This window comes from Bos javanicus, chromosome 9, assembly GCF_032452875.1.
Source record: "Bos javanicus breed banteng chromosome 9, ARS-OSU_banteng_1.0, whole genome shotgun sequence".
Lineage (NCBI taxonomy): Eukaryota > Metazoa > Chordata > Mammalia > Artiodactyla > Bovidae > Bos > Bos javanicus.
Genome location: NC_083876.1, coordinates 39,840,073 through 39,858,542, shown reverse-complemented (window position 1 = coordinate 39,858,542; position 18,470 = coordinate 39,840,073). Strand labels below are relative to the sequence as shown.

The window sequence follows — 18,470 nt, the reverse complement described above, 5'->3', positions numbered from 1 at the left end:
CATAAACACCATACGCATTACATCTTATTACAACTATTTAGGCCCTATATTTAAATTAGATATAGTCAAACTTAGAGATTCTCCAATGTTAAAAAATAAATAAAACAAACTATTCTCACTAAAAAAAAATTTCATATATTTCTCCTAAGCTTCCTTATTTTAATGAATAGCATCTCCTTTATCATTCACTCAGCCAAAAACCCTCATGAGTATTCACAACACACATGAACGGATTAAAGACCAAGCCAAGAATCCAGATTAGATTTATTAATTCAGTAATTCCAAAATCATTGTGTCATGAGACATACTCCCACTCCTTCTCAGTACTTTTTAACAACTTGCAGAAAACTCTTCCATTATATTTCATTCAGAGTGATTGTTCCATCTTAATTAGCAAATTAGCTCTTTGGCTGCACATGAAATTCAATCTTCAAAAATGCTTAGGCAAAGTCAACCACCCAGTAAGCCACCTCTCAATTATTTGTGGTAATGGAAAGTACACCCCTTAGGTGGCTGACCCCAGACAGCAATTGAGTTGATGCCACACCTGTAAGCAACACATCATCACTATCTTCTACCATCTGCCAGCTGAGGGGAAGTAGAGGTTGCCATTAACACTAGCAGGATTCATCCTTTGTCTTCCACTAAGTGGAATGAGCCTGAATTGTATATCGCCGTGTAATTTTTAAGGATTATAGTGTTCACTTGACTACTACCTATGAGCATCACGGCAGCTCTGCAACTGACAGTGAGTTAAGTGTTTTCCATACATTATCTCCTCCTGTGGATTTATAAGCCAAAAAAATATATCAAAATTCTTGCATCCGTGTGAATTAGCTTAGATCCTTGGACCTGAGATTTAAAAGAAATATTTATAGCAAGTATTTTTTTAAAAACAAAAATAGAGCTTAACGCCCTATGTCATAGCTAGTACTAACTAGTACTAAGTTAGATCAGTAGTAGGTTTAAGTCTACTGATACCTATTGCATCAATTCTAATTTTGAAAACAAAATCGTGTCCAATTAAACTTTCATTCAACAGAAAAGTTACTTGAATCTCTTCTGGTACTTAAGTTACATTTTGATTAATAGATTCTGGGGCCATTTGCTATCATTTCGGGTCACCTACAGCTTTGACTTGGGAGCAGGAGTCCTAAGGACTTGGACACACTCGTTCACCAGCCTGGTGGCCTCCAGAGCAGTGCCCCAGTGCATGGCGATGCCCCCACTTCCATGGCCATAGTGATGGACAACAGGCAGCCTCCGGCTGCCCTGAGCTAGTAGCTCTTTCTCCAGCCGTACGCCTGGCCTAGTGGGCCTCAAACCCACTTTCTCTCTTAGGTCATAGGCTCCACGGAGAGAGGGCTCGAGGGCACAGCATCGGGAAAGAATCTCTTTGCTAATTTCTGCATCTGGGGACAAATTCCAGTCTCCTTTTTGCCTAGTGCCACCCAGGGTTACATTGGATATGCCAGGGTAAATATATGTCAGCCCACTGCTATCTCGGATAAAGTGCTTGACCCAGGGAGCCTGCACTTTGAGTACTTGGCCTCTCACTGGGAAAATCTTTGAGTCTCCTGCAAGCTGCCTGCTTCCAAGGCCTGAACAGTTGACCACGATGTCGAAGGACGGGTGAAGCTCCCACAGGTCTTCTATTCGTCGGGTGAGAATCAGGCCCCCGTTTCCTTTTACCCTAAGGAGAACAAGAGACCATGAGGCGAGCCTTACCAGCGTCCTGCTCAACCCCTTACAGAAGTGACAGACAGGAATTCAGAAACAAAACTGAGGTGACCGTCCAATGAGCAAATACCTCCAGCACTTCCAGGGCCCGAGCAGGTGGTACTCTATCTGAGTGTCTCACATCCTTGCAAACCAGAGGTTCCTAAAGTTGAACCTAAATAAAAACCTATTTCAGAAACGCAAAGCAAACTAGATGCTTGATCCTTTTTATATTTAATGGAGTTTCTATATCATTCTCATGCTCCTGTGTGCTCAATCATGTTCTACTCCGAGACCCCATGGACTGTAGCCTGCCAGGCTCCTCTATCCAAGGAATTTTCCAGGCAGGAATACATGAGCGGGTTGCCGTTTCCTACTCTAGGGGATCTTCCTAACCCAGGGATCCCACTTGTGTTTCTTGCTTTGGCAGGCAGGTTCTTACCACTGCACCACCTGGGAAGCCCTATATTATTCTAGATGCTAAATAAATATCAGGTTAACCTGATGTATTTTTTAAAATACCCAAGCGCTTTTGCTTTATGCCACTTATTTAGCTCTTAGATTTACCGCCTCCAACATTTTTGTCTCATATTGTTAACTCTTGCATGTTCCTTTGTGATACCCTTATCTCCCTCACAAGATGGTTAGGCTCACATGCACCGTCCCCCACTTACATCTCCCACAGGGGTGCCAGCATGAGAGGAACCCAAAATATTTGCAGCTGATGGACTAAGTAACAGTCGTGGTTGGTAATGATTTTTCAGACCAAGTCGTCAATAATGAAAAGAAATAGTTCATCTAGGTTCTATGATCTTTTTTAATAGTAGTAAAATACATGTAACACAAAATTCACCATTTTGACCATTTTGAAGTGTACAGTTTAAGGGTGTTAAGTTTAATACAGTCACATTGTTGCGCAACCACCACCATCATCCAACTCCAGAACTTTTTTCATCTTGTGAAACTGAAACTATGTACCTATGAAACAATAACAATCTTATTCATAGGTCACTTGTAGAATATAGAAGACTTAATAGGAGAGGAAGACTGTCAGCAGCTCTGTACAGCAGATGCAGACTGACTGCCTGTGTTCAAGGTACTGCTTAGAGGCAAAGTGCCCTTCCTCAAGTTTGACAAAGGAGCTGGGAGACAGAAGTGTAAGTGCTTGGCAGAATGAAGGAAGTTCCACATGAGAGGTGATGTAAAATCAGAAACCAGGGGATTTAGGTCCCAGTTGCCTCACATTAGCTTAGCTTTGAGGTCTTGCCCAACTCATCTCACTTCTCTGACCCTCAGTTTCCTTATCTGGGTTATAGGGGTGACACCTCCCTTGCCTGCTTCAGAGATGGTTGTGAAGTTCAGATGAAATAATGGGCATGACAGTGCTTCACAGGGGCTTTCCCTGGTGGCTCAGCTGGTAAAGAATCAGCTTTGCCTGCCGATGCAGGAAACACAAGAGACTCAGGTTCAACCCCTGGGTTGGGAAGATCCCCTAGAGAAGGAAAAGGCAACCAGCACTGGTATTCTTGCCTGGAGAATCCCATGGACAGAAGAGCCAGGTAGGCTACAGTGCATGGGGTCACAAAGAGTCAGACACAACTGAGCGACTGAGCACGCACATGCTTCACAAGATATAGGACACCCATACCAATAAACCAAAAATTTCTCAAGAGGAGAGACAGTGTCTTACGCTTCTCACTACACCTATGACCCAGCTCAGCACCCAATACTTAGTGAACTTGACATGAATGTTGGGTAATACTGAAGACAGTATGAAATCCTAGTTTGGGTATATGATGACTAATTCTATGCTTTGGCTTGCCTGCACCATGGAGGTACCCAGATACTTAGCCAAACATTCTTTTGGGTGTTTCTATGACTATATTTTGGATACAATTAATATTTACATGTTAGACTGAGTAGAGTAGATTGCCCTCCTTCACGTGGGTTTCAACCAACCAGTTGAAGGCTTGAACAGAACAAAAAGGCTGACCTTCCTTCTGCTGAACTGCGTTCAGACTGGGATGTCAGCTTTTTCCTGTCTTCAGATTCAGGCTAAAACACTGGCTTTTCCTGGGTCCGGTGTTTGCCAGCCTTCAGATGGAACCATACATCGTTGGCTCTCCTAGGTCTCCAGCTTGCCAACTCACCCTGTAGATCTCAGGACTTTCAGCCTCCATAACTGTGCGAACCAATTCCTTACAGTAAATCTCTTTAAATATATATGTGTATATATATAGTCTATTGGTTCTGCTTCTTTGAAGAATCCTAACAGATTGAGAGTGGTACCACATTGGCATCCTTGCTTCAAGCCTGAAACAGGATATTTTACTAACAGCAATCAGAAAATTAACTATTTTCAGTCCATTTGTGTGAAGACGAGGAGAAAAAAACTAATGGAAAATCTCAGTTGGCAAATAATGCTATGCATATAGATTCATGGGGAAAATCCACTGTTTATTCTTAGAAATGCAATGTAGCTATTAATATATTTATAATGTACATTATATATTATATTTATAATATATAATATAACATTATATATTTATAATACATAATGTACACTATATATTATATTTATAATATATAATATAACATATATTATGTTTATAATACATAATATACATTATATATTATATTTATAATATATAATATAACATTATATATTATATAAATTATACATTATATATATGATATGATACATAACATATATATTCTGGTGTCAGGAATATAAATATATTATTTATAATATAATGTATTTAATATATTATAAATATATTTAATATATTTAAAATAACTTATCACAGTTAGAATTTTTTAAATGCATTTTAGGTTTACAAAGCAATTAAATATATAGCATATAACTCTCTCTCCATATATACTCTAATTTTAACCTGAAAGTTTTAACCTCATCCGATGAACAATCCCTACTGCTCACTCATTGTGTTGCAATGCATATTCTAATAAAATAAACTGTGATAAGTGGGAAATAAATTCTATCTCCCACTTCTCAGAAGATCCATCTCTACCTTGTCTATGCCACAAACTTGTCTGTTTTAATTGACCTAAGCCCTGTTCAGGCACAGAGCAGCTTCTGGTCCCTTTATGGAGGAGACCTGAGGTTTCTGTGGGCAGAGTGGTCCAGAGGGGAGCAGCTGGGCACCCTTAGTCAGTCCAGCAGGTGGGGTTTTCCTCCTGCAACTGTCTTAGGGCAGCGACTGGAGGCCCAGTGGAAGCCCCCAAGGCCATTGCCCCACATCTCTTCCCTACTAACCTTGTTGCCATCGTCAGAAAAAATAAACATCATTTTCCACTTTTCTGGCTGGTGCCCTTCCACCTCATCTTTGCATAACCAGGGAGAAAGCCTGGAGGGGGCGGGGGGCGGTGTGAAACCTGCTCACACTAGACCTGTATCTGAGGCCAATGTTTGCCCATGGCTTGTCTGGTTAGGGGCCAGCAGCCAATGCTGGGCGAAGGAGGAATTCTCTGCTAAGCTGCTACTGCTGCTAAGTCACTTCAGTCGTGTCCGACTCTGTGGGACCCCATAGACAGCAGCCCACCAGGCTCCCCGTCCCTGGGATTCTCCAGGCAAGAACACTGGAGTGGGTTGCCATTTCCTTCTCCAATGCATGAAAGTGAAAAGTGAAAGTGAAGTCGCTCAGTCGTGTCGGACTCTTCGCGACCCCATGGACCGCAGCCTAGGGCCCTGGAAAAGGAAGACTGCTCTAGCGGGCACAGGGTATGTTGGATGTGGGGAAGCAGGAGTCCACTGTGAGCAGGAAGGGACCTTTGCAAGTTGGACATTTGTAAGGCAGAGACTCCTGCCTGATGTACAATCCACATTTCTGTCCATCTGCCGAGGGAGTGGTGTAGGCTCTGCTGTCAGTCAGGCCAAGCAGGAGAACAGAAGCTGTAGGAGATGTGAGACTGGAAAGTAACTGAGAAGACTCCATAGAGGAGAGAGAAGGTGTAGTTAGCGCTGTGCTCAGTGCTGGGCCCCGGAATTAAGGCACGGCCCCCTGGAAAGGAGGCAATGCACCAGAATCACAGGGCCCCCAGCACTGAAATGGGGCACCCACTTTCTGAATGCCGCCCAAGACAGGACCATCCTGCTCCAGCTGGGATGATTTATTTAGGTAGGATGCCTGGAGAAGAGACAGGTTCAGTTGACGTACTGCCTCTATGATTCATTTCCTGGAAGGGCAAGTACAAAGCAGCAGAATATGACTCCACTGGCCAACAATATAAAACATGATCTGCATGACTGATTAACCTTCAGGGGGTTTTGTTCGTTTGTTTGTTCTGGGTATTACTGGGTATACTTTTTTTTTTGAGGAGATGATTTCTTCTGTTCTTTGAAAAACACTACAGATCTAATTTGCGGTTAAGAACAGTTTTTTTCTTTCCTAGAAATTAATATTGTTTCAGAAGGATAGAGCTTAGATTGAAGGCATTGTTGTGTGGCTTGCTGAGTGAAATGCCCATTTTTTGAGTCAGAATGCTTTAGGCTGAACACTCGCATTGTGTGGCAGGGGTGTAGGAGGCAATAGAACAGACCCTGGGCGTGAGGAACAAGCAGGGATTGTGTGGCTCCCCAGCTGGGTCATCCCCGTGGTGGAGAGTGGGTGGCAGCCTACAGAGTGAGCCCCAGGACCCCACGCCCTCACCATAACATGGCTCAGGCTCCCTCTTGGCCTGAGGTCCTTGATTCTAGAGGTTTGCCTTGGGCTTAGAGGAGTCCCAGCCCTACAAAGTCTTCCTCAGGTATGACCCTCCTCCTCCTCTACACTGGCCTTCTGGTCAGATGCCAGGGCCTGAGGGAAGGGGGGACAGCTAATCTTACAGAGAGGAGGCCCCTACATGCCCCCTCACTGGGGTGGGGGGGGCGGTATGCGGAAGCCTGAGGTATTACAGGCCTAGGGGGGGTCAAAGCGGTGGGGGGGGGGGTGGGGGACGACTAGGACAAGGGTCTCCTCGTGGCTTTCCTGCAGCAGACGTGTGTACTGTCTGCCCGAGGCACTCATGTTCCCACCCACTGTTACTGGTCAAGGTGTGTATCAAACAAATAGACCTTAAAAGGCCTCCCCAAGACTCTCTGGGGCAAGAGCAGCCCCTTGGGCCTCTTCACCTTGACTCTGTCACCTAAAACCAGACAGGAAGAAGCGTGCTCCAAGGCACGAACCCCAGCTGGCTGGTCACCAGGCCCGATGGTGTTGCAGTCAGGAGGTGGCTCCCACTGGCACAAAGTACCACTTTTATTTTAAGTAAAGCAAAATGCTGACAGCAGGCTTCCAACTAATGAGAGGATATCAGGATTTTCCCCAGGCCTTCAGATCCCACAGTTAGTACTGAAAATAAAGCTATAATGGAAATAAGGGGTCAGTTTTCTAGAAGGTGATACTTTAGAAGTAGGCAGAACAAATTGTTCAGGTAATATACATTCTCATGTGAAACTAGTTGAGTGTGGCCCAAAATAAATATGCATATATTGACAGTAAAGCTCTGTAACTTCTGGCTTGCCTAATAATTTCCCCTTAATTTTATTAAGATAAGATAAATGATACCTTAACTAGGTATCAATAGCATTGGCACTTCCAAAGTTCTTTTTCTAGGTATTCTCATAAAGACAAAAGTGCAACACTATCTAACCTTGCCACTCAGAAAAGATGGTGATGCCCTGAAAACTGGAATGTTGGCTGATGGGTAACTCCATCACATGATGGCTCAAATATTCATTTATTAGCTGATATACAGTGGCTTAAATTTAACATATAAACAGGGGTTTGTGGGCCAGCAAACAAGGCACAAAAGTGTAGGTTTTATGAAACTGGAACTTAAAAAAAAAAAAGTCCCATATAAATTGCTAAGAGGTAAAAGTGAGACGAACACTTACAAAGCTACAAAAATATATCATGATGTTCCCAACATGTGCCTAACAGACTTAGGTTCCCTCCTCTGTGCTCCCAATCCACCCTCATAAATTTATATTTAACACTCAGCATACATGTTACTGTAATTGTTAATTAACATGTATATCAATACACATACACACACATACACCATCACCCTCAGTAGAATTGACTAGCTTCTAGTACAGTGCTAGGAATACACAGAAGCTCAGCAAAGAATTGTGGAATTAATTATTCCATTTAATTATCTTATATCCTACATCTGGGACTAAGTCATTGTTGCCACTGCTTACCTCAAGTCACTTTTCCAACTTTTATATAATAATTTGCATTATTCCTATGCATCTACCAAATATACAGATTCAGGCACTGAAAGGGCCAGTTTCACAACCCTCAACATGCTTGCAATTTCCAGATGCAACAAGAGAGATTTATTAATGTGGCTTAAATAATGATACCCTTGATGTGTTTCCTAACCAACTGGAACAGGAAGTCCTAAAAACCAAGCCAAAATACAAGTTCTTGGAATTTGGGATGAATTTGGTAAGGAAGACATTACCTAATTTAGACAAGCCCTCAGTTTTAAAGTCCTTGTTAATAACAAAATAAAATAATGGAGTTATTTTCTTTTTCATTAATGAGAAAAAATTCAAAAATAATGTATAATAAGCCTAAGATTCTCTAAAGAATAGCTGGAAGCATATTCTCCAAATATCTCACTTTATAGATGAGGAAACAGGTTCTGTTTCAGTGAGGGGGTCTTAGTGGTGGGGAGAGAGGGACCAACCCCTGCATCAGGATGCACAGGGAAGCAGAAAATGGACGTGTTACCAACTTGGGTGTGACTCACTCCTTGTGACACAGTGTCTCACAGACTGTTTACTAAGCCCCAGCCGTTGATACACAACAAGGCACAGTGCACAGAAGCTCTGAGGCACAACAGAGAATTTAGTCTCTATGATATGAGAAGGTATGAATGTATTTGTGGGTAGGACAGACAAAAGAAGCAGTAAAGTCTACTTCAACCAACCTTTTCTGCAACCACGGGAGGTAGGCAGGGCCTTCACACTTGAGTGTCGTAAAAGCATGACCAAACACATGTTGGGGGAATTTCTTCAGCTCATCCTTGGTCATCTTTCGAAATCCTAGCACCACGTCAGCCCAGTATGGCACTTCTTCAGTAGGAATACTCTGAAATATCTGCCAACTCAAACACATTAAGTGGAAAAATTTCCTGAAGTTTTATGAGATTTCTAGTAAAACCCATGTAACATTCTCTAAAGCATTTTTAAAACACACTTCTTATGCCCGTACAGAGAAAAAAAATCTATTTTTCTGTTCCCTTAGGTTCATATTATTCAGTAGCTAAATTTAAAATGTTTGGGGTAGGGGGAGGGCAGGCATTGGAATAAGACATTTAAAAAGCTGTGTGTCTTTTAAAGATTGAATTTAACTCTCTTTTTCTAAAAAGCTCTTGCCCAGCTTTTCTTATTTGGCAACCCACTCCAGTATTCTTGCCTGGAGAATCCCAGGGACAGAGGAGCCTGTTGGGCTGCCGTCTATGGGGTCGCACAGAGTCGGACACGACTGACGCGACTTAGCAGCAGCAGCAGCAGCATCTGGGGGGAAAGATTTTTCTGTTTTGCATAATGCTTTACATAAACTGTAAACAAATCATCAAAAGTTTAAATGTTGGCCTCAATTTCAAACAAAATATATAAGTTAGAATAAGCAATGAGCAGAGTGCAGGAGATAGGGGTGCGAATTATGAGTGAAACTGTAGATGATCACATAAAGTCATTGATAAGAAAGGCCAGGATTTGTTAGGTGAAGCCCTGTATCCTTTTTTTTTTTTTTAATTGGAGGCTAATTACTTTACAATATTGTGGAGTTTTTTGCCATACATTGACATGAATCATCCACAGGTGTACATGTGTCCCCCATCCCGAGCCCCATCCCATCCCTCTGGGTTGTCCCAGTGTATTGGCTTTGAGTGCCCTGTTTTGTGCATTGAACTTGGACTGGCAATCTATTTCACATATGGTAATATACATGTTTCAATGCTATTCCTGCAAATCATCCCACTCTTGCCTTCTCCCACAGAGTCCAAAAGACTGTTTTTTATATCTGTATTTCTTTTACTGTCTCGTGTGTAGGGTCATCCTTACCATCTTTCTAAATTCCATATATATGCATTAATATACTGTATTGGTGTTTTTCTGACTTACTTCACTCTGTAAAATAGACTCCAGTTTCATCCACCTCATTAGAACTGATTCAAATGCATTCTTTCTAATAGCTGAGTAATAGTCCATTGTGTATATGTACCACAACTTTATTATCCATTTGTCTGCCGATGGACATCTAGGTTGCTTCCATGTCCTAGCTATTGTAAACAGTGCTGCAATGAACACTGGGGTACATGTGTCTCTTTTAGTTCTGGTTTTCTCTGTGTGAATGCCCAGCAGTGGGATTGCTGGGTCATACCCTGTATCCTTAAGTCATGTTTGGAGCTGATGAGGCTGGAATGATATCAGCTGTTAATAAGAAGCCTATAATCATACTATCAATAGCTGCTAGGCATATCTTTGGATTTATAAGTATTGGGTTCATTACATCAATAGGAATAAATGTTGTAAAGCATGGCTGCTCTAAAATAGCAAGGAAAATCATTTGAGTGCTATACATGGTTTCTAATGGTGTGGTCATTAAGGTACTGGAATTTATATCTCTAAGTGATTCATTCAACACAAGTCCTGTGGAAGATGTAAAGATTGTTTGCTGCAGGTCTCATTACCAGGCTTTCTTTCTGTCTCATTCTGAACACTCTCCTGTACTAGATCACCCGCTTCCCTTTTTTCATCTACAGGCCAAACATTCAGAAGGCTACATCTCCAGCCCTCTTCTCTCTCCTGAACTCCAAAACCAGATCCAGATCCACATCCATGTTGCCTACTCCCTGTCGGATAAGTCTACCTCTATGTCTCAGACATTTACCACGTGCTCACAGCAGGTACTCAGTAATATTTTCTGTTAAACTCTAAAGTATGTTAAGATCATTCTAAATTCCAAAATAATTTCAGATTTCCTCTCTTACCCAGACACCAAAATAACACCAGCATCTTCAGCTTCTGCAGAATTGACTATTGCAAACAGGTGATCAAAGGTCTCTTTGAACCACTGCTTCTGCTTCTGAATGGGTGTGTCTGTGATGGTGGAGAAAAGCAAAGCAGAACAAAAAGGGAACTAATGACAATGACTGTGCTTCAGAGAAGCTTCTTTCTACAAACTGGCAAAAACTAAAAAGGCAGGGAGAAACATTTAGATAAAGTACCACATCGTGGTGAACGATGACCGAAGTTTTGAATGTTGACATGCTCTATCAGATTCAGTTCATATAATGACTAATCAACAGAGGGGAAATCAACCAATGAGGGAAAAGTCTAATACACAGGCCACCTGCAAAGGGGTCTTTGGCACTCAGCGTATTCCAGAGGCTCTAGAAATGTCCATAACCAACCTGAGCCACGTTAGCTGATCTGGCTGAGGCAAGCAGCTGGCTACACCATTGAGATGATGAGAGAAATAACATAGGGCCTCTTTCCTGGAAGCTGAAAGCACAGCAGGAGACAAGGGGAGATCTTTGGAGCCCAGGTCAACCAGGTCGAAGAACAGACAGCATATGAGTGGGAAACCCAGGTTGCTCACCCTCCTGATACAAGGAGAGGAGGCCTGCATTGTGAAACTAAGCTCCCTACAGCCCCATCCAAGGCTGCCATTACCTCCATCCCCCTCCATGGAATCACAGACCAGCTTGGAGCAGCATTCCTGGGGTCACCAGGGGTATGCAGGGACTACGCCAGGAACCTCCTCTCTGTCAGAGTCCTGTGGACCAGTGTCCCCTACCCCCCAGGCATCCTTGTCCAGGACTGGACCTGGACACAGCTTCTGGAAGGGTTCCAGGCCTGCCAGGGAGGAAATCAGGATCAGGGTTCAAGCCTCAAAATAATAGTGCCCACTGTAGGCACAGAGAGCAAGCCTGACCCAGAAGCGTAGACAAATCTAAGGATGGAGTATTTGGCCATCTGACCCTGAGGGAGGGTCATGAAAGAGAATCCAGGGGCAGGACAGGGACTGAGGAACAGTAATCCTGAGGGGCTGAAATGTAGGGGAGCCACAGAGCAGACAAGGGCAGCAGAGCAGAGGATCCTGGGTCAGCTTTGCTTGGAGAGAAGTCCCTAGAGCTCACTGAAAGTAGAGATGAAAAGCCCCTGGAGGCATCCTGTTTCCAAGTGAATGGGGGCATTTCCTTAGTAGGCTTTAAAGCAATTCACTTGTTCAGGAGCCAGGAAATGTTTCTTTACTAGTGGATCTCTGCTATTGTCTTTAAATAAGTGCCCATGTGAATGCATTCTCAAAACTGCAGACTGGATCAACTGGTTCAGAAATAAGGAGGAAATTAAAAAATAAGCCACAAAGAACTGAATTAGACCTCACATGGATTACACCCCAACAATCGTGAGTCTCAGTGAACTCCAGGAGTTGGTGATGGACAGGGAGGCCTGGCGTGCTGCGATTCATGGGGTCACAAAGAGTCGGACACGACTGAGTGACTGATCTGATCTGAGGATATATTGAAATGTACCCTCCCTTCCCACTCCAAACTTGAAGACACAAAACAGTGACTGCTACTCACACACTGCAAAAGTCATCTCAAAAGAACAGACAATCCCAGTTCAATGATGAGTAAAACAAATCTGGTGACCTAATTCATGTTCAAGTGCTGGTAAAAGAAAACTGTAGCCAGACTATCAGTATTGACAGTAGAAAATGTCGACATACAGAATGGCTGCCATCAAAAAGTCTACAGGCAATAAATGCTGGAGAGGGTGTGGAGAAAAGGGAACCCTCTTACACTGTTGGTGGGAATGCAAACTAGTACAGCCACTATGGAGAACAGCATGGAGATTCCTTAAAACACTGGAAATAGAACTGCCATATGACCCAGGAATCCCACTGCTGGGCATACACACTGAGGAAACCAGAATGGAAAGAGACACGTGTACCCCAATGTTCATCACAGCACTGTTTACAATAGCTAGGACATGGAAGCAACCTAGATGTCCATTGGCAGACGAATGGATAAGAAAGTTGTGGTACATATACACAATGGAATATTACTCAGCTATTAAAAAGAATACATTTGAGTCAGTTCTAATGAGGTGAATGAAATTGAAGCCTATTATACAGTGTGAAGTAAGTCAGAAAGAAAATCACCAATATAGTATATTAACGCATATGTATGGAATTTAGAAAGATGGTAATGATGACCCTATATGCAAGACAGCAAAAGAGACACAGATGTAAAGAATAGACTTTTGGACTCTGTGGGAGAAGGCGAGGGTGGGATGATTTGAGAGAACAGCACTGAAACATATATCACCATATGTAAAATAGATGACCAGTGCAAGCTCGATGCCTGAAGCAGGGCACTCAAAGCCGGTGCTCTGGGACAACCCAGAGGGATGGGGTGGGGAGGGGGGAGGGAAGAGGGTGGAGGGAAGAGGGAGGTGGGTTCAGAATGGGGGGACACATGCCCCCATGACTGATTCATGTCAATGTATGGCAAAAACCACCACAATATTGTAAAGTAACTAGCCTCCAATTAAATAAATTAATTTTAAAAAAGGAAATGTCAACATAACACTGTGTCCCAGCACTGTTCTAAATGCTTTACAAGTATTAACCCATTTAATCTTTATAAAAACCCTATGGAACAGGATGGTCCCCATATAGTATTGACATCACTGGGGCTGGTCCAAAAGAAGCTCAGGGAGAAAACCAAAGTCTATCAGCAGCACTAGAGAGAAAGACCCTGATCCAGGGGCCCTGACCACCCCGTCAAAGGGTAAGCTGGGCCTCCATGAACTGAATGATCTCCCAGGTAAGCCTCCTTCTTTGAAGATGATTCCATGATTATTGGGCAGCCTTCTCACCACTCACCTGGTCCTGACACAGCAAGGAAATGCCTGGAAAATGGACACCAGGACTCTGGTCACAAGAAAGGTGTCCAGAGTGAACTAGCATTCTGTACACACACCAGGCTCCTGTGCTTGTTTCCTGCGAGGCAGCTCCTAGGAGGTACATCAGCACCTGCTGCTGACAAAGCCAAGTTCCTAGATGGCAGTGCTGAGGTCACAGCCCTTCCTACCCTGGCAGAAGATGGGTTTATTCTCTGTTAGGTGAAACAGGGGGGGATTGGGGGTAGGAACCCTAAGCACAAAAGTCAGGATACCATAGTAAAAACAAGAGTGTTAAGGGAACACATGCAAACTGGATGCTAAGACCCCAGACCGCTTCTCCTCCTCCTTCTAGAATGCTGCCAGCCAGGCCTTCACCCACCCCAGCCAGGAGACAGAAAGCCTCTTCTCTGGGGAACATGACCTACACAAGAAGAAAGACTAAATACAGTGACATCAGAGGTTCCTCAACCAAACAGCTCCCCCATCCCAGTGCAATGAGCCTCAAGATAACAAGCGCCATACAAGGCTCAGAAACTCCTGTCAGGACCCTGCTCCTAAATGTCAACAGACAGGTAAAGATGACCACGAAGCCAAGGAAAACCTGTAACATGAAAAATGAGCACATCAAATAAAAAACACAACTTGGAGACAACAGAAACTGTGCAGGGAGAAGAAACTTTTTTAAAACCATGACTAGTGTCTTCAGAAAGATAAGATGGCAACCATACAACATAAATAGTATGTTAGAACACAGGGAAATTTAGAGACTAAAAAAGAGCTTTGGAATATTAAAATGCTATACGAGAAATAATAAATCCAACAGCAAGGGAAAAGAAAAAACTGAGAAAATTCTCCTAGAAAGTAAATAAAAAGAGGAATAGAAATAGGAAGAGAAAAAAGCTAAGAGTATGGAGGATCCAACCAGGAGGCCCAGCATAACAGCAATTCCAGAAAGAGAGGCAGAGATAGCAGGAGGGAGGAGTCAGCAGTTGGGTAACTCAGAGACTGTACCTTGGACTGGAGACATAAGTTTCTGGATTAAATGGACATGGCAATTCATAGTCCAGATTGCTGGGGCAGTTGGGGGTGGGGGGGTGATAATAACTTATAACCGTTTGACTACTTAGACTATGTGCTCATATAACCTTGATGCAAAAACAAAAACAAAAATTAAAGGGGAGAAAAGAGAGTGGAAATGAGGAAATGGAGACAGTGGGTATAAACTTCATTAGTTGCAAAGTGGTTTTGTTTCCTATTAAATTCTGTTTCCTCCTCCTCCCATTTCTTATGAAGAATACAAAATGGAAAAGATGCATGGACATGTTTTTAAAAATTAATGCATTTTTAGTCCTGAATACATATTGACCAATTTTTTTTATACTGGCTTGGAAGTGAGGATGTTAGTCCCATTACAAGTATTTTCTGACTTGATGGTCATTACCGTTATCAGTGGAAAGATTTAGAGTTACCAACTGTGGTAGCCATTAGTGCTGTTCACCAAATGCTTCTGTCTGTCTGCCTTCTAGGAGCCTTATAGAATTGTACTTCCTGGCTTCCTTCTGAAGAGTGGGAGCATGTGACTAGCACTGGCCAATGAGCTGTCATCATAAGTGATGAATGTTGCTTCCTGGTCAGAGCCTTTAATTGCTAAGGCAGGAGCCCCAGAGCTCTCACCCACCCAGCTACAGGCTTGATCACCTTCAAGACTGTGGCTGCTTCATCAGCTTAGGCCCCTGGGTGCTGAACAGAACCCTTGCTGATATTCAATCCACATATAGTATGAGAGAAAAATAAACCTTTGCTTTTTAAGCTGCTAAGATTTGGAGGTTCTTTCTATCCTGCAACATAACTGAATCTTCCCTAACAGATGAACCAACAAGATGTCAAAGGCACACGTTACACTTACACAAATGTCCAGCTGTCTTCGTAAACGGCAGTCAACCAACATCAACACCATTCTATCTCACATCTATCATATCTGACAGAGGAGCAAAAATCCCTCTCTCACCTGGATAAGTAGGAGGAATAAGCATTCCAGCTGCCACATCACTCGTGGTCTCAGGAGTGAATTTGTCTGAAATGACTGTAATGGAGCATCCTGGGACCATTTTGGAAATGCACACAGCAGTAGAAAGCCCCATCACGCCAGCCCCCACAACTGCAATCCGTACTGTATCCATGGGCCTGTGAGGAGGCAAAGTATGAGCTGCAAAACCTTGTTTTAAGAATTAATCCATCCTTGGGAATTCCCTGATTGTCCAGTGGTTAGGACTTCATATTTTCCTTGCTGAGGACGTGGGTTCAATTCATGGTTGTGGAACTAAGATGCTGCAAGCCATGCAGCATGGCCAAAAAAGAAAAAAAAAAAAGAATTATTCCATCCAGAACAAAGTTTGGCCCTGAGAGTTCTTTCCCTAAGTCCACAGCCTCTTCAAATCTGACCTTTCCTACCAGCATTTCTCATGGGATAAAGAAAGCTCCTGTGGGCTCTCTTCCCATTAAAAGTGAGGGCAAGCAGGTCTCCATGGAGTTTAGACATTAGCCCCAAACCAGCCTGGAGTTGTCTTGAGAACACAGGACAGGCAAGTACATCTGCATTTGGGAGGAGATTTGTGCTGATTCCTAAAGCACCTTCCCTGTGGGCACGGCCAAGGGAAGGTTGGTGAAGTCAGCGAGGTGGTCGAGAGCAGCAGGACTGCTGCGTCTGCTCCCAGAGACCTCCTGAGGAGCAGCCACTGAGAGGGCATGGCTCACAGGCAATTTAGAACTCAGCTCTTACTGTTTACAAACTGCTTTTTAATTGTAACGATGTGACACCAGGTCTGAACCACCGAACCCAACATCTCCTCTCCTGCTCTTCACTCTTAACTGGAAACCAACCCCCCTCACCCACACCCCAACCCTCCACTCTCCCCAACATTCCAGTCTTCAAATCTCACCCTCTAAGAGCAGGCTTTCCAGATAAGGAGCCTGGATTCCTTCACAGATTTGAGTTCTGATTCTATAACCTGGGGCACGACCATGGGCTCCTTGCCTCAACTCCTTCATCTCTAAGCCAGGCCGCGAGAGTTTTTTATTAGTTCTTGCAGGTGGTAAATAAGGGATGCACTGAGGTTGTCTCATAAAGGAGACTTCTTCTGAGAGTCCCTATGGAAATACAGGAGACAGACGTCCAGGGCCTGGGCTGGGCATCCTGATACTCTCTTCCCAGGGTAGAAACCAGAGGACTGATGAGGGCTCAAAGCCCTCCCAACCCCTCACCTCTTAGCAGCAGGAGTCCACTGAGCCCTGTCCACTGTCAGCACCCAAGTCCTCCTATGCTTCCCTGCTTATCTTTCCACTTCTGGTTCTTGCTAACTTCCCCTAATAGGTCTCAGGTGGAACTCCAGGGAGAAAAAAATGCAATTAGTCCAGTTGGTCGTCATCATCCCTATTAAACAAAGCTCTAGCCCCAGCCCAGTTTATCAGGCTGAGAGAGGCTCTAAATCTTCCTTGGCATGATTTCCCGTCGTTATCCAATCAGCAATAGCCAGGGCATCAGGTCACGTGGTACAAATCATGGCCACCTGCACATAAAATTCACCTTTTCTCAGGAGGGGGCTGGGTGGCTCCTTCACTGTGAGCAGCGCAAAGGCAGTCAGTGCTCTCTTCTCTCTCTGAAGGTCTCTGGCACTGAGAGATATCAGAGTCTTCCAATGTGGTTTAGTGCATGTTATTTTGGTTTCTCAGGCACTATGCGGTTTCCTCAGCCATATGTTTATCTGATTGCTCCCCAGTGGGCTGGCTAGCTGAGAAAGAACAGGATTGCCAGGGCAGAGGGAAGAGACGGGTCCCGGGCAAGCAGCAGACCCACATGTGAGGGGCAAGCTTTTGGAGCGTAGCCCCGTGCATGTCCCCCAGAGGCAGAAGGCAGACACCTGTCCCCTTACCAGCTTTCTTATTTCACAATGGCCTCCCCTTCCCAGAAACTTTCTTAAAATAGCTCAAATAAATTGAGAGGGAAAGTAACCCATGGCTGAGAATATCCAGCTACCAGGAAAGAAAAAATGACCCAGCAAGGTAGGTACTTTCTGGCCCAGTGACCTGTGAATCACTGTCACCTGACCCCACGGAGACACACCCCAAACTCATGGAGTAGGTCCAGAACCACCCCTGAGCCGAAAGCAGGGAGGATTCAAGTACCTGTCTCTGAAAAAGCAGCCTTGGAACCCACAGAAGGCTCTGGCACCAGCGCTTGTTTTCCCAGCTAGTGGCTGGTCTAGCGCCCTGAGAGCCAGGAAAAGCAAAACTGCTTCCCATTGGGGAGTTTGTTAAGGACATTCCCTCTATGCTGAACCTCCATTGGCCCATTCGCCTGTGTCTCTGTCACTTATTCTCCAGAGAAATGAGCAATTGACCTCCTCTCGCCCGTGGAACTGCAGCTCTGCCGGTCCCCTGGCTGGTCCACGCTTAGCAGCCCTTCTCTTTCTAGTTTACAAACCCTCTGCCTTGCCACGTATCTGGTATTTCTCCAGCTGATTTGTAAGCATGGCAAATAAGGGGTGAACCTGTCCAGATTCCAGCAAGAAGTGGACTAGAAGCAGACACTGTTTTCCCCAGCAGTGTTGGCTGCCCTCTCCCGCTGGTGCCTGGCTCTGCTGGGTCAGCTGGTGCAGGGGGGAGTGAGGGGAGGGTGGAGCGTGAGGGCAGAATAATGTTTGTTGATCATCAAGTTGATGACCTGATTGCAGCTGGAAAAATGATTCATAAGGTAATCTAGGATAAGAATCAAATGATTGTTTTTGCCCATGTATTCAAATATTTGCTGAGTGTCCATGTG

The 18,470-nt window shown here is 44.0% G+C and overlaps 1 protein-coding gene across 9 annotated transcripts; it reads right to left on the bottom strand.

The window, feature by feature from the left end:
• Positions 1-246: 246 nt before the first annotated feature.
• DDO (D-aspartate oxidase) lies at positions 247-18,215 on the bottom strand. 9 transcript variants are annotated; one of them, XM_061427595.1, is made up of 6 exons: positions 17,834-18,215; positions 17,235-17,323; positions 15,660-15,835; positions 10,726-10,834; positions 8,659-8,835; positions 247-1,693 (listed from the first exon to the last, which is right to left on the bottom strand). In XM_061427595.1, exons 1-6 carry the CDS (start codon positions 17,999-18,001, stop codon positions 1,126-1,128), a joined length of 1,287 nt encoding a protein of 428 aa, XP_061283579.1. In that variant the 5' UTR covers positions 18,002-18,215; the 3' UTR covers positions 247-1,125. The 9 variants fall into 9 exon arrangements, with proteins under 9 accessions (XP_061283579.1, XP_061283588.1, XP_061283580.1 ...); XM_061427604.1 differs by lacking the exon at positions 17,235-17,323 and having other exon boundaries at positions 17,834-17,940; XM_061427596.1 differs by lacking the exons at positions 17,235-17,323; positions 17,834-18,215 and adding an exon at positions 16,913-17,182.
• Positions 18,216-18,470: the final 255 nt, after the last annotated feature.